General features: G+C 40.3%; 1 protein-coding gene across 3 annotated transcripts in view; it reads right to left on the reverse strand.

The window, feature by feature from the left end:
- Positions 1 to 13,765, reverse strand: part of atp8a2 (ATPase phospholipid transporting 8A2) — a 443,947-nt gene extending 430,182 nt beyond the window's left edge. For 2 of the 3 annotated variants that reach the window (XM_080197362.1, XM_080197361.1), the window contains exon 1: positions 13,385 to 13,765. In XM_080197362.1, the coding sequence (XP_080053488.1) occupies positions 13,385 to 13,427 (43 nt within the window). In that variant the 5' untranslated portion in view covers positions 13,428 to 13,765. Of the gene's footprint in view, positions 1 to 12,543; positions 12,832 to 13,384 lie in introns of those variants that run through there. The other variant, XM_080197363.1, reaches the window with a different exon arrangement.
- Between the last annotated feature and the right edge of the window lie 790 nt (positions 13,766 to 14,555).

Consider the following 14,555-nt stretch of genomic DNA (forward strand, 5'->3'; position numbering starts at 1 on the left):
CAGGCTAGGAGAATGGGTAAAGAAGAGGCAGATGGAATACAATGTGGGAAAGTGTAAGGTTATGCACTTCGGTAAGAAGAATAGAGGTGTAGATTATTTCTAAATGGGGAAAGGCTTCGGAAATCTGAAGCACAAAGGGACCTCAGAGTCCTAGTTCAGGACTCTCTTAAGGTTAGCATGCAGGTTCAGTTGGCAATTAGGAAGGCAAATTCAATGTTAGCATTGATTTCTATAGGGCTAGAATTCTTGGGCTCTGCAAGACTCTGGTCAGACCCCATTTGGAATACTGTGAGCACGAAGGATGCGCTAGCCTTGGGGGGTCCAGAGGAGGTTCACAAAAATGATCCCAGGAATGACGCGTTTGTTATATGAGGAGCAGCTGAGGAGTCTGGGTCAATACTTGATAGAGTTTTAGAAGCAATGGGGAGGAGGGGGGAGGCTAATTGAAACTTACAGAATACTGAGAGGCCTAGATAGAATGGATGTGGAGAGGATGTTTTCACCGGAGGGACAGACTAGGACTCGATGGCACAACTCAGAGTGAAGGGGTGCTCCTTTAAAACTGAGATGGGGAATTTCTTCAGCCAGAGGGTGGTGAATCTGTGGAACTCATTGCCACAAAGGGCTGTGATGGCTAGGTCATTGAGTGATCTTAAGATAGAGATAGATAAGTTCTTGATCAATAAGGGGATCAAGGGTTATAAGGAGAAGGCAGGAGAATGGGGATGAGAATCGTATCAGCCATGATTGAATGGCAGAACAGAATCAATGGGCCGAATGGCCTAATTCTGCTCCGAAAAACTTATGGCACCATAAGTTAAGAAAGGCACATAACTCATATGTGATACTGGATTTTAAAAACAGATATAGAGGAGATTACAATTAACCTTTCAAAAACACTCGTTCTGCCTCAACTGGGTTAATGTGTCCAATTCTTGATACCACACTTGAGAGAATGTGAAAGAAGCAGAGAGAAGTAGGAACTATTTACAAGAATGGCTCAAGGGATGAGCGGCTTAAGCTGCAAAGACAAACTGGAAACGCTGGGAGTCTTTTCCTTCAAAAAGAAAAGTTTGAGGGGAGATTCGATAGAGGCAATTAAAAGCACGAGAGGGTCAGGACAGAGTAGATGGGGAGACACTGAAGACATTTTGCAGCATTGCTGAGAAAAAAAAGGCAGGCAAGTAGGATGAGCTCAGTTGTGCTTGTAGAAAGGCAGCATAAACAGGCTAAGCTGAATGGCCTTAATAAAATGAGGGAATTTAGCTACAAGTTAAAGAATGAGAAGCTGTTAGGTCACGTTCTTTCTGGTTGTATCACAGCTTGGTATCGCTCCTGCTCTGCCCAAGACCGCAAGAAACTACAAAAGGTCGTGAATGTAGCCCAATCCATCATGCAAACCAGTCTCCCATCCACTGACTCTGTTTACAGTTGTCAATGCAGCCAGCATAATTCAGGATCCCACACACCCCGGGCATTCTCTCTTCCACCTTCTTCCATCGAGAAAAAGATACAAAAGTCTAAAGTCACGTACCAACCGACTCAAGAACAGCTTCTTCCCTGCTGCTGTCAGACTTCTGAATGGACTTACCTTGCATTAAGTTGATCATTCTCTACACCCTACCTATGACTGTAACAGTACATTCTGCACTCTCTCGTTTCCTTCTCTACAAACAATATGTTTTGTCTGTATAGCGCGCAAGAAACAATACTTTTCACTGTATGTTAATACATGACAATAATAAACCAAATCAAAGCTGGTATTCTCCTTGCTGCAAAAAAGATGACTTCAGGAGAGATCTGTAAAGGTAAGGTAGATTAAAAAATTGGAATTCCCATTATCTTACCATACTAGGACCAGACAACGTAGATTTTACATTTTATGCAAGGGATACAGGCGGAATGTAAGCAAGAACTTTTTACCTAATGGTATTGTCCTGGAACACTCTGCCAACAGGAAGCAGAGATTCTCAATAATTTCTACGGAAAATTGGATACACACTTGAGGCAAACAAACACAGAGCTCAGAGGATACAGTGAGAGAATGGGATTGACTATGTTCCTCGTCAGAGAATCAACATGAACACAATAGGCCAAATGGTATCTGTCTGTTCTGTAAAGACTATGACTCTCTACAAACAGTAATCCCTCTTTTAACTCAAACGCAGAGAAAGTGGAAAGGCCAGAATGACGAAGAAGATGGCAAATTCTCTGAGGTTAAGGCTGAACTACCATGTTTCTGCAATTGGTCAATTTAGTTCTCTCTGCGTTACACTTAATTTATATGTACTGTTAAATGCAAATAGAAACATCAACTAAAAACTTAACATTTACATTCATACTCCTGTAAAAAAAAATTCTTCATAATTCTGTAATTGTTGCTGTTCTGCAAGTTTGTTTGCTGCAAAGTTACAATGGAAAGCTCTATTGTTAAGCAGTTTGTTGCAAATAGAGTGAGATTTTGGATGTAATTTATCTTTGAAGTACGCAGAGGTCACAGCGCCACAGAATTCTGTGCCAAGACTATCCAGGAAATTAGTTACATAGGACAGACTCATGATTAAATTATTATTCAGGAGATTGTTAATTGTGTTCTTCTGAACTTTTGGGAAAAAAGCTTCATGTTTAAAAATAGCGCAAGCTGACTTTTTTTAATAATGTAGTCTTTCATAGAATCCCTACAGTGCAGACAGAGGCCATTTGGCCCATTGAGCCTGCACCAACAACAATCCCACCCAAACCCTTTCTCTATATCCCCACTTATTTACCCCGCCACCCCCAACACTAAGGAGCAATTTAACATGGCAAATCACCCTAACCCGCACATCTTTGGAATGTGGGAGGAAACCAAAGCATCTGGCAAAAACCCACGCAGACACGGCGAGAGTGTGCAAACTCCACACAGACAGATACCCAAGGTTGGAATTGAATGTGGGTTCCTGGCACTGAGGTGGCAGTACTAACCACTGGGATGTGGGCTTCACTGGCAAGGCCAGCATTTGTTGCCCATCCCTAATTGCCCTAGATTTGAGTGGCTTGCTAGCCCATTTTGGGGGCAGTTAAAAACATTGCTGTGGGTCTGGAATCACATGTAAGCCAGGCCCGATAAGGTCGACAGATCACCTTCTCTGCATGACATTAGTGAACGAGGTTAGGTTTTTATAACAATTAACAGTAGTTTTTTGGTCACTATTACTAAGACTAGCTTTTTTCCAGATTCCTTCATTATTTGAATTTAAATTCTACCAGCTGCCATGATGGGATTTGAACCCATGTCCCAGAGTATTAGCCTGGGTCTCTGGATTGCTAGTCCAGTGATATTACCACCATCGTTCTGTCTTCAGTATAGCAGTGAAGAACAGTAAAAACATGACAAGACAAGTTTGAAGTTTATTTATTAGTCACATGTAAGGTTTACTTTAACACTGCAATGAAGTTACTGTGGAATTCTTTGGAGCTCCCCAACTTGTATCCTTGAACATCTATTTCTCAACACTTGCTGACCCTTAGTGATATCATTTGGAAGCAAAACATTAGGTTCCATATGTACGCTAATGATACAGTAAGAAGTCTCACAACACCAGGTTAAAGACCAACAAGTTTATTTGTTTTAAACCTCGAAAGCTTGTGGGTTTACTATCAAATAAACTTGTTGGACTTTAACCTAGTGTTGTGAGACGACTTACTGTGTTCACCCCAGTCCAATGCCAGCATCTCCACCTTACGCTAATGCTAGCTAGCTCTACATCATCACCACTATTTGAAACCCACTCCACTGTTTCCAATTTGTCATGCTGCTTGTTTGACACCCAGTACTGGATGAGTAGAAATTCCTTCCAACTAAATATTGGGAAGGACAAAGTCTGCCATCTTCAGTACTCGCCACCAATGTCATTGCTCTCCCTGACCCTGCCTGAGGTTGAACCAGACTGTTAGCAAACTTTGCATCTTAGTTAATCAGTTTCTGACCATATGTCTTCTCCAACACCAACCATCTACTTCCACACTGTATCATCACTGGTCTCAAACCCATCCTTAGTTATAGATTGCTCATCATGCCTTTGTTATCTCTACACCTAACCTCCAACACTTAAAAATTTGCTAATTTAAGATTATGGGGCTCTCAGTGGCCCACTAGAAGTGTGTACTGGAAGCTACCTATACTAATAAACAGGGCTCTGTTCTTTGCAGATAGAAAGAACATGTATACACACTGCACCTGTTTGAGCTAAACAACATAATTGAGTCATTCACTAAGTGATCGCTCAGGGCAATGCGTTGAGCAATCAGACTCAAGCTTAAACTTTCAAACAGTGCTTCACGGTTAACTATCTGTCACCATTAACTGGTGCATTTTTCCTGGCAACGCCTCTCTCAATCAGAATCTACTTGTCAACTCATCGGTACTCTCCTCTCATACAGTGTAAAGTTGTTTCTCCTGACATTCATATTGTTCCGATTGTCCTGATGAGTGCAAGATGAAAAGCTTTGACAAAATATCTTTTTCCGGCAATGATTAAGTTCTGTACCATCAAACAACAGCCCAACACTTTCTGAGCTGGCCTTCAGTGTTGCCCACTCCATGAGTTTGGACGCATTCAAAAGCTCTACTGCACGTGCCATAATTTGCACTGAATTTCACAACCCTACCTACATTGGCTCCTCATCAAAGAATGGAATGATTTTAAAGCTCTGGCTCGTTTCCAAACTTATTCTCGGCCGGACTTTTCCCATCTGCAAGCCCGTGAATCTTCCCTGTTCTCTGCAGTCTCTCAACTCTGGCCTCTTGCGTATCTCCAGTTTTAATCATTCCATTGTCTGCGGCCATGCTGCCAAGTCTTGGCTCTAAACTTTGAAAATTCCTCCCATAACCTCTCTCTCTTGCTTTAGGATGCTATTCTTCAAATGTTTGCGTCTATCATCAAGGAAGAAAGAGACATACATCTGGATAGGAATTGTCCCATTGGTAAGACGCAGCATGGGTTAATGAAGGGAAGGTCATGATTGCCTAATTTGATGGAATTCTTTGAGAACATTACATGTGCATTGGACAATGGGGAACCTATGGATATGGTTTATCTGGATTTCCAGAAGGCATTTGACAAGGTACTGCATCAAAGACTGCTATATAAGATAAAGGTGCACAGTGTTATGGGTTATGTATTAGCACGGATAGAGGATTGGTTAACTAACAGAAAGCAAAGAGTGGGGGTAAATGGGTATTTTTCTGGTTGGCAATCAATCAGTGACTTATGGTGTGCCTCAGGGATCAGTGTTGGGACCGCAATTGTTTACGATTTACATACACGATTTGGAGTTGGGGGCCAAGTGTAGTGTGTCAAAATTCGCAGATGACACTAAGATGGGTGGCAGAGCAAAGTGTACAGAGGAAGCTGAAAATCTGCAAAGGGATACAGATAGTCTAAATGAATGGATGAGGGTCTGGCAGATGAAGTACAATGTTGGTAAATGCGAGATCATCTGTTTTGATAGGAATAACAGCAAAATGAACTATTATTTAAATGGTAAAAAAATTGCAGCATGCTGCTGTGCAGAGGGACCCGACTGTCCTTGTGTAGGAATCTCAAGGAGTTGGTTTGCAGGTGCAGCAGGTAATTAAGAAGGCAAATGGAATTTTGTTCCTCATGGCGAGAGGGATGGAGCTTAAAAACAGTGAGATTATGTTGCAGCTGTATAAAGTGTTGCTAAGGCCACACCTGGAGTACTGTGTACAGTTTTGGTCTCCTTACTTGAGAAGTGATACACTGGCACTGGATGGGGTGCAGAGGAGATTCACTGGGTTGATTCCAGAGTTGAGAGGGTTGACTTATGAGGACAGACTGAGTAGACTGGGACTAGAATCACTGGAATTCAGAAGAATGAGGGGAGATCTTATAGAAACATAAGATGATGAAGGGAAGCAGCGAAATTGTTTCCAGTGGTGGGCGAAATTAGAACTAGGGGGCATAGCTTCAAAATAAGGGGAATCTGATTTAAGACTGAGTTGAGGAGGAACTTCTTCACACAAAGGGTTGCGAATCTGTGGAATTCCCTACCCAGTGAAGCAGGTCAGGTTACCTCATTGAATGTTTTTACGGCAAGGAGAGATAAATTTTTGAACAGTAAAGGAATTAAGGATTATGGTGAGCCAGTGGGTAAGTGGAGCTGAGTCCACAAAAAGGTTAGCCATGATCTTATTGAATGGTGGAGCAGGCTCGAGGGGCCAGGTGGCCTACTCCTAGTTCTTATGTTCTTATTTAAAAACTCTCTCTTTAACCACATTTTTGGTCAGCTCTGCTAATATTTTACTGCATTAAAGGTGTAATACAAGTAAAAATTGTTGACTCGCATATTCTGAGCTTAGTTATGAATTTACCATGTGGTTCCTTACATAGACATCTAGAAATCCAAACATAACACATCTACTTCACTACACATATTTACACTTTATTACTTATTCAAAAAATTCACTAAGTTTGATCAAACAGGACATTCCCTTTTGATATCCATACTTGCTAACTCAATTGGTTTTTAAGAGTTTTGCTAAAACAGTGAGAATTCTATTATCTTTCTTACCAACTACATTAAACTAATGCTCAATGGTATCCTTGAATTGATCTATTTCTTCTTTTATACAAAGGAATCACATTAACTGAACTGATAGAAAACGGATAAAAGCAAATTACTGCGGATGCTGGGATCTGAAACCAAAAGAGAAAATGCTGAAAAATCTCAGCAGGTCTGACAGCATCTGTAAGGAGAAAAAAAAGCTGACTTTTTGCGTGCCAGACAACCCTTTGTCAAAACTGATTTGGGCTTTGACAAAGGGTCGTCTGGATTCAAAATGTCAGCTCTTTTTTCTGAACTGGTGATAGAAAACAGAAACTCCCTCAAGTCTGCCCTTAAAGCACGTGATCAAAGCACCCACATCTCTACACTCACCATACTAACCTTTCATTACGTTTTTATGACTAAGTTAGCCATTTTATAAAATAAGAAAGCATTGCAAAAAAATCAAAATTGCTTGGCAGGTAATTGCTTGGCACTTTTGAAGAAAGATACAAACATGTTGTTGTATTTTTCATGTAAAGGTTATTTTCTCCTAAGGTCATATTCAATTTCCTTTTGGCCTTTCTGCACAAAATTTCTCTAACGCCGCTTCCAACAAATTTTAATCAACTTACAATCAGCATTTTCAACCCAGGAGAGCTCTTTTGCACAGAAGACAGGTCCATAATCTCATAAGAACAGGAACAAATGTAGTCAGTAGGGCATTTGAACATTTCTAATGTCCTATCAATCCAGTGGACCAGCGGAGACACAATAAACCAAAGTCATCAGGTGATGAAGGAGCAGCACTCCAAAAGCTTGTGTTTGTGCTAACAAATAAACCTGTTGGACTTTAACATGGTGTTTTGAGACTTCTTAGTGTGCTTCTTGGTATGGTCAGGATTGTCCAGTGTCCAACATTAGATGTGATTCCATGTTTTGAGTTTTGCAAGCAAGGAGTGGTTGGTATGGTCAGTACTTCATAGGTTGTAAACAGCCAGAGGGATGTGCTGTTTGATACAATCCACTAATCACTGGAACATACAACCTATATACCTGCCACCACAAACATCACTGAAATTCTTATACCACATTGCTCATTCCTTTGCTGGACAGAAGATCTTTTTGGCTTGATGGCAACATTCTGTCAGAGGAGAATACCACTTGTGGTGCTACAACGTAACAACAGAATGAATCAGATAGCTTCACCTGTTGGCTCAAGCTTTTGAGGCACCTTTAATCTGAGGTAGACTCTGTACTTTTCAGATCCAAAAATGATGGCCTCAGGCCCACTAAGGCGTGACATACAGAATGGTTTTGGTGCACCTTATTTCAGCATTAAACTTGCTTGGTGAGTAAATGGCTCAGGCCCTATTTACAAGGTTGCTGATACGGCCATTCTAATAGAGTGTAAAACTGTAAGAATCCCAACATCTACATTAACCAGTGAAGGTAGGCTTGCAGTATACAGTAATGGAAAACCAACTGCCAGATTTCTCAACTACATGAAAGGGAGCTTGTTTGGCAGTTCCACTCTTTTTGAGGGAATTTTCAAGTAAACTTTCAGCCAAAGTGTTTTTCTATTCTCTGCCCTCACTTGAGGTACCTTAACTTTGAACTAATTCTGTGCTTGCAGCAAGAGTTAAATTATTTAGTCCTAATATTGTGTTCTCTTCAGTAAACTAAAAAACACGTTCTCCCAGTTGTCTTTTTTTCCAATTAACTTAGCTCTGAGATTCTTCCCTCTTCCTTGATCCATTACTATATGCATTGATCTCTTATCGTCCACTTTTGAAGAAAGGTACAACATGTTGTTGTATTTTTCATGTAAAGGTTATTTTCCACGAAATAGTACATCTAGTTTAAGACAGAGACTATAATATAGATTACAATTTAACATTTTAATACTCTATACTTCACTTTGCGGTCTATTTGTATCCATTTCATTAAAGCAGAGCAACTTGACAAAAAATGGTGTGAGAACATGAAGTATCTGTGCTTTGTGAACATCTAAATGTGGTAGGCTCCTCAGTAACCTCCCATGAAGTTGAAACAATAACTTAACATCTTAATGGGAATTTCTACATTCCAAATTATTTTCAAACTGGATTACTATTGCTTGAAGTCAATGTCTGACAAACTGTTGCTGTTGTTAGACATAGTAAATTTAAATTACATGAAGAACATGTGAGAATACAAGCTAAAACACTGTCACACAGAATGTTGAGAAAAGCAATCGGAAAAGGCTAGCGCCTGACAAACAATTTGCTTAGTCATGAATTCTCCCAACAATTCTCCAGTGGAAGTACAGGTTATCCTCTGTGAAATTGCTCCATAAAAGAAAACAAAGATGTTTCTATGTTATTCAGCACTTTCTGGTAGTTCCTTTCTATAAACATTTCATCTATGAGTCACCTATGAATTATTGTGCTGTGAGGATGTATTTGATCATCATTGTCTATCCTATGGCTTTCAATCCTATTATGAAAAAGTTCACTAACCAGCTTCCTCTTAACTCATCACACATCAACAATTCACAAAGCATTGACAAAAGTGACCAGCAAAGAATTTATTTGAAAGCCCAAAATACTCAATATGACATATGCAATTTGCACATCATGTTAGCTTACCTAACTCAAAAAACAATCACATAAAAGCAAAAAAACCAAACAAACAATGCTAATTATTTGAAATATCACTCAACAAGTAGAAACCATTTCAACAAACAAAAGGCAAGCAGATAGGAAAACCAAGCAGCTACAATTAAATCAAAGAAATCAAACAAATTGAATCATTCAAAATATCTTTTGTAAACACTTAAGCTCCCTGTTTCAGGAATCAATGAGTACAAGAGACAACTTTTTAAAATAAACTTAGTTATTTGGGGGGGGAAAAAAATCAACAAGCATGACACGACTGTGGTAACAACTTTCAAAGACAGTTTGCCAGCTATGAACAGCTTTAGGATATTATGAAGTTGTGAAAAGTTGTCACACAAATACAGGTTCATTCTTTTCTTTATGAAGATACCAATATACTTAACCGTACTATCTTGAAAATGCATCTCAAGTTGGAGTCAGGTATACTGATCCATGTCACCCAGATACATAAGCTTATCTATAAATGTATAGAATTATTCAGCAATTCCCATTTTCTCTACCAGCGTTTCCAGAATAACTGCATGAATGTTTTACTGAAATCCAAGTGCACTGTCTTTACCATTAATAAGTTATTTCATCACACCCTCAAAGAAACGCGATAGACTAGCAAGGACTTATAATCATAAACACAGATTGGTCACCTTCCTCTTATTTTGTTTCTATCCAGTTGCTCCATATTTTTCGCATTGACAAAGATTTAAATATTTTTACCCAAAGTCAAACTGAGTGGATTGTAAAAACCCATGCATTTTATTACTTTCTAAAAAAATAGAAACATTGAAGATAGGAGTAAGAGGAGGCCATTTGGCCCTTCAAGCCTGTTCCACTATTCATTATGATCATAGCTAATCATCCAACTCAATAGCCTAATCCTGCTTTTTCCCCATAACTTTTGATCCCATTTGCCCAAAGTGCTATATCCAGCCGCCTCTTGAATACATTCAATGCTTTGGCATCAACTACTCCTGTAGTAATGAATTCCACAGACACAGCAATTTCAGGTGAAGAAATGTCTCCTCACCTCCGTCCTAAATGGGCTGCAACCCTTGGTTCTGTACTCCCCAACCACTAGGAATATCCTCCCTGTATTTATCCTGTCCAGTCCTGTTAGAATTTTCTAAGTCTCTATGAGATTCCCCTCTCATTCGTCTGAACTCCAGCGAAATCAATCCTAATCCAGTCAATCTCTCCTCATACATCAGTCTCACCATTCCTAGAATCAGCCTGGTAAACCTCTGCTGCAATCCGTCAAGAGCAAGAACATCCTTCCTGAGAAACGATCAAAACTGCATTCAATTCTCTAGGTGTGGCCTCACCAAGGTCCTGTATAATTGCAACAACACATCCCTGCTTCTGTACTCTAAAAGTGTAACACCTGCCTCTTATGCTAGTGGGCATGTTATCACCTGCCTGTGTGAGCAGCTTCATGTTCGTTCTGCAAAAAAACTCATTCATCAACATTTTTCTTTGAGAGAGGATAAATCACATTTCAGTTAAGCTGTTCATTCTGATTTTACAATAAAACTTACTGTGAACAGAATTGGTCAAAGGATATATATGTCACCACAGAATCCGTACCTGGGCAATTCACGCAATATCCCTGTAAAATGCCCCATTCTGTCTCAATCTTTTGGTAAAAAGTAACAAACTTCAGCAATAAGATTTAAACAGGAAATTTTACATCCAACTTTCTTTCTCATTCCCATCAAACCAAACAAAAATCAGAAGGCAATCAAATTGTTCAGCCAAAAATTCAAAGCATAATTCACCATCATGATGCACAACCAGTCATTTGTTACAAAGGCAAAGTACTGTGATTGTTGGAAGTTTGAAAGATGAACTGAACATTATGGAAATATTCAACAGATCAGGCAGCAGAAAGAGAAGCTGAGTTAACATTTCATCTGATCTTTCATCAGAACTGGAAACTTTTACAGATGCTGTCGGTCCTTGGAAAGCTCAGAGGCAGGGAAGAATGGAGGAGAGGGTAAGTGATCTGAAATAGCTGAACTCTGCAAAGTCTGGAAAGTTGTGCAGTGCCTAATCAAAAGATTATGCGCTTTTCCAAGCTTCCATTGATCTTTATTGGAGCCACGTAGGCGGACAAGGAGAGGCTTAAGATGGCAGGTAACTGAAACTCAAGGACACATTGCATACTGATGGAGGTGCACAACAAAGCAGTTTCCCAAACTGTGTTTTATCTCCCCAGTGCAAAAGAAAATGCAACAAACACAAGATATTGAAATTAAAGTATAACTAAAGCTGTTTCAAATCCTAGTTTTGTTCCCATTTGGGTGCTCATAACGTTTCTGCTGTTGCCATTTACAGTTTCTCTAGATACATCTTTTCTTCCTTCATCTGTCTCATTATTGCCTTTTTTGTCTTGAGCCATTATCTCTTATCATTTAATTACTCCTACTTCCACTCTAACACAAACATGCTCTTCCATTCCTGCCTCCCCATACTCTCCAATAGCCCCACCCCCAGCCCACCACCATCCCTTTCCCTGCTTCTGGATTTATTTAAAACCTGTTACATCTGTAAAACTTTCAGTTCTGATAAAATGCCACCAGCCAGAAATATCAGCTTTGTTTCTCTCACCACACAAACTACCCGATTGCTGAATATTACCAGTACTTTTGGTTTATATACCAATCATCTATTAGATGATATCACTGATGCATCGCTCATTTCTTGCCTTTGCAACCATCATAACTCACCATCATCCCTAATATTCAGACACAGACCAGCAGCAAGCAACTGATATGTATAATTTGCAAGAAAATTAATATTGTGACTGCTAAATCAAAGGGAATGGAGATAAACATCCACAGAGGAAAAATTAAAACCATTTAATGGGGTAGAATGTGAATTTTCCTGAGTTAGCTGAGTTGGCAATTTCAGCTCACTGGTAATGGTACTATTGAATCCTTTGACATGTATTTTGAAGTACCTCTTCTAATTACCAGGCTCATGAAAGCACTATTTTTGGTATAATGATTCCTAATTGAAAGTATGGAACTGCTAATTACTGGATTAGAAATTATAATAATCTTTACCATCACCACTGAGGAGCAATATTACAAAACGCCAAAGCAAGACTCAATCATTACAAGATGAAAAAGACCATTATGCCATCCTGCCCCACCCATCTCAAAAACCGATACCCCTTTCACATAAAATAACTCCAAAGTTTTGGCTTTGATTACTGTACCTAGATGTTAGCTGCTCGCAATAAGAACTTTCCACTACCTGCCCAAAACTTGCCTTTCGCCAGTTTGAACCTGTGCCCCAGTTGTTCATGACATGGTGTGAGCTACTGCGCCGAATTTACCTTTTCTACAACATTTACTGTTTCGAATAAGCCGTTATAAAATCGGTCAGTTGCCTTCTTTCAAGGATAGGCAGCACAAGTTCCTCCGCTCTCCTCTCGTGATTAAATTTTCCGACACGGGGGTTCAGCCTGGGACTGCACTCAGATTGTTTCGAATGAAAATGCGATAGAAACCAGGGGCATTTCATGATTAGGAAGCAGATAAAAACCAAGCCAGTTCATTAGCTGACCGAGAAGTAGGATGACATTTGAATCAGAACGCAAACCAGTTTATTACACTGCATAAACTAGGGCATGGGCTGACACAACAGATCCGCTGTATCCACACCACCGAACAAAGCAGGTAGGCGGCAAGGAGGAACAAAAAGCTGGCGTGGAACTGAAACCCAGACGGTAACAGCAGATGGAGAGTGGGGGGAGGGTGTTGTTGTATATGGCCTGAAGGCAGCAGAAGTGGATTTAAGTCGTGTATTTTTAAGACCGACCAGGGAGATCTCCGGTACTCACGCACTGCACCATTTCAAAGCATTTCTATATATCAGAGTGCCTGTCACACAGGCGGAATGTCACTGGCAACGTGCAGGTAGGACGGCAGCTGCTAACGCTCCCAACCTCTAAACACTGGGCGAATCCGTGACCAAAGTGATCGGTAAAAGGATAACAAGCATAGTAATAATAATAAAGGGGTCTCGGGCTGAGGCATCACTGCTCGACCTCTTCGGTCCAAAGCAAATGCTAACAAAAATAAAACAGACGCCTGCAAGGTGAGCCATCACGATTCAATCGATTTCTGCTCTGTCAGGTGAAAGATGCCCCACCTACTCCGATTTTCCCCACTCACCTCCTGTCGAATGGATTTTTTTGGATTTCCTGTGGAAAGACATGTTGCGGCGGCGAGGTGAGATGTGCTGCTGATGCTGGCAGTCAGTGGCATGCTCCTGTCCTCCAGAAGTGGCCTCTCTGCGGCTTCCCTTCTCTAGGGCTAATGGCTGGGTCCCTGGCGCCAGGCAGCAGCGCCATGTCTCTGATGGGACCTACGCATCATTATTGGATAATAGCGAGTGGGGAGAACACAGGGAAAAAAAAATTTAGCCATTGATAGGCAGCTAACCTCAAAGGGATTATCAGTGGAACACATTCCCCTGCCCTGTCATTTTCCTGTTTGTTTACAATGGATTCGAATATAGAAAATAAAAGAGCATTGCAGGGAGTACAGATTAGTGTAATCCTTGTAATCCAGGGTTCCCTGCGTTTATATTTTAAAATTTCAAAGCATGTTGGACTTCCAGCCTAACCAAAGCAATTATTCGGGTTAATTCCTAAATATCTGCGTGAATCATAATCAGTGCTGAGACAGGGTTTCCCCCGCCCTGTTTAATCCACAGATAACTCGTTCTTATTTAAAACCATTGCCTTGATCATGACTTGTTTCCACCAAAAAGTAAGCTTTCCTCCCCAAACAAACTGGTTCTCCACTCGGATAATTAGGCAATGCCTCTTGCAGCAACTCTTGTTGTTCGCCATTCCATCATTTTTTTGTCTCCTTCTCCCTCCCAAATATACAGAGGACAGAAACATGTGGGATGTACATATATCAACCCAATAAGAACAAAAACATGTCAAGGAAAATAAAGTATTTAGGAATTCTCTACCCCAGAGGGTTGTGGATTCTCCTTGCTGAATATGTTTAAGGCTGAGAAAGACAGAATATTGAAATCAGGAGATATGGGCAATGGTGAGAAAGCCTAAGATCAACCATAATCATATTGAATGGTGGAGTAGGCATGAAAGGCCACATCCTGCTTCAATTTGTTATATTTTTTGTAAAATGAAGAAAGCATATGATCAATCAAATGAACAATTTTCAACAATCCAGCCGTTTAATTAAGTCTAAGATGACTGCAAGAACAGTCCAGAAAAAGGAACAACCAAGACCACCACAATCCAGACCTACCACCAAGAAATGGACAAATAAAACATGCTGATGGGAAGGAAAGCCAAACATCAATATC

This window comes from Carcharhinus amblyrhynchos, chromosome 10 (genome assembly GCF_965287045.1).
Source record: "Carcharhinus amblyrhynchos chromosome 10, sCarAmb.v2.hapA, whole genome shotgun sequence".
Taxonomy (NCBI): domain Eukaryota; kingdom Metazoa; phylum Chordata; class Chondrichthyes; order Carcharhiniformes; family Carcharhinidae; genus Carcharhinus; species Carcharhinus amblyrhynchos.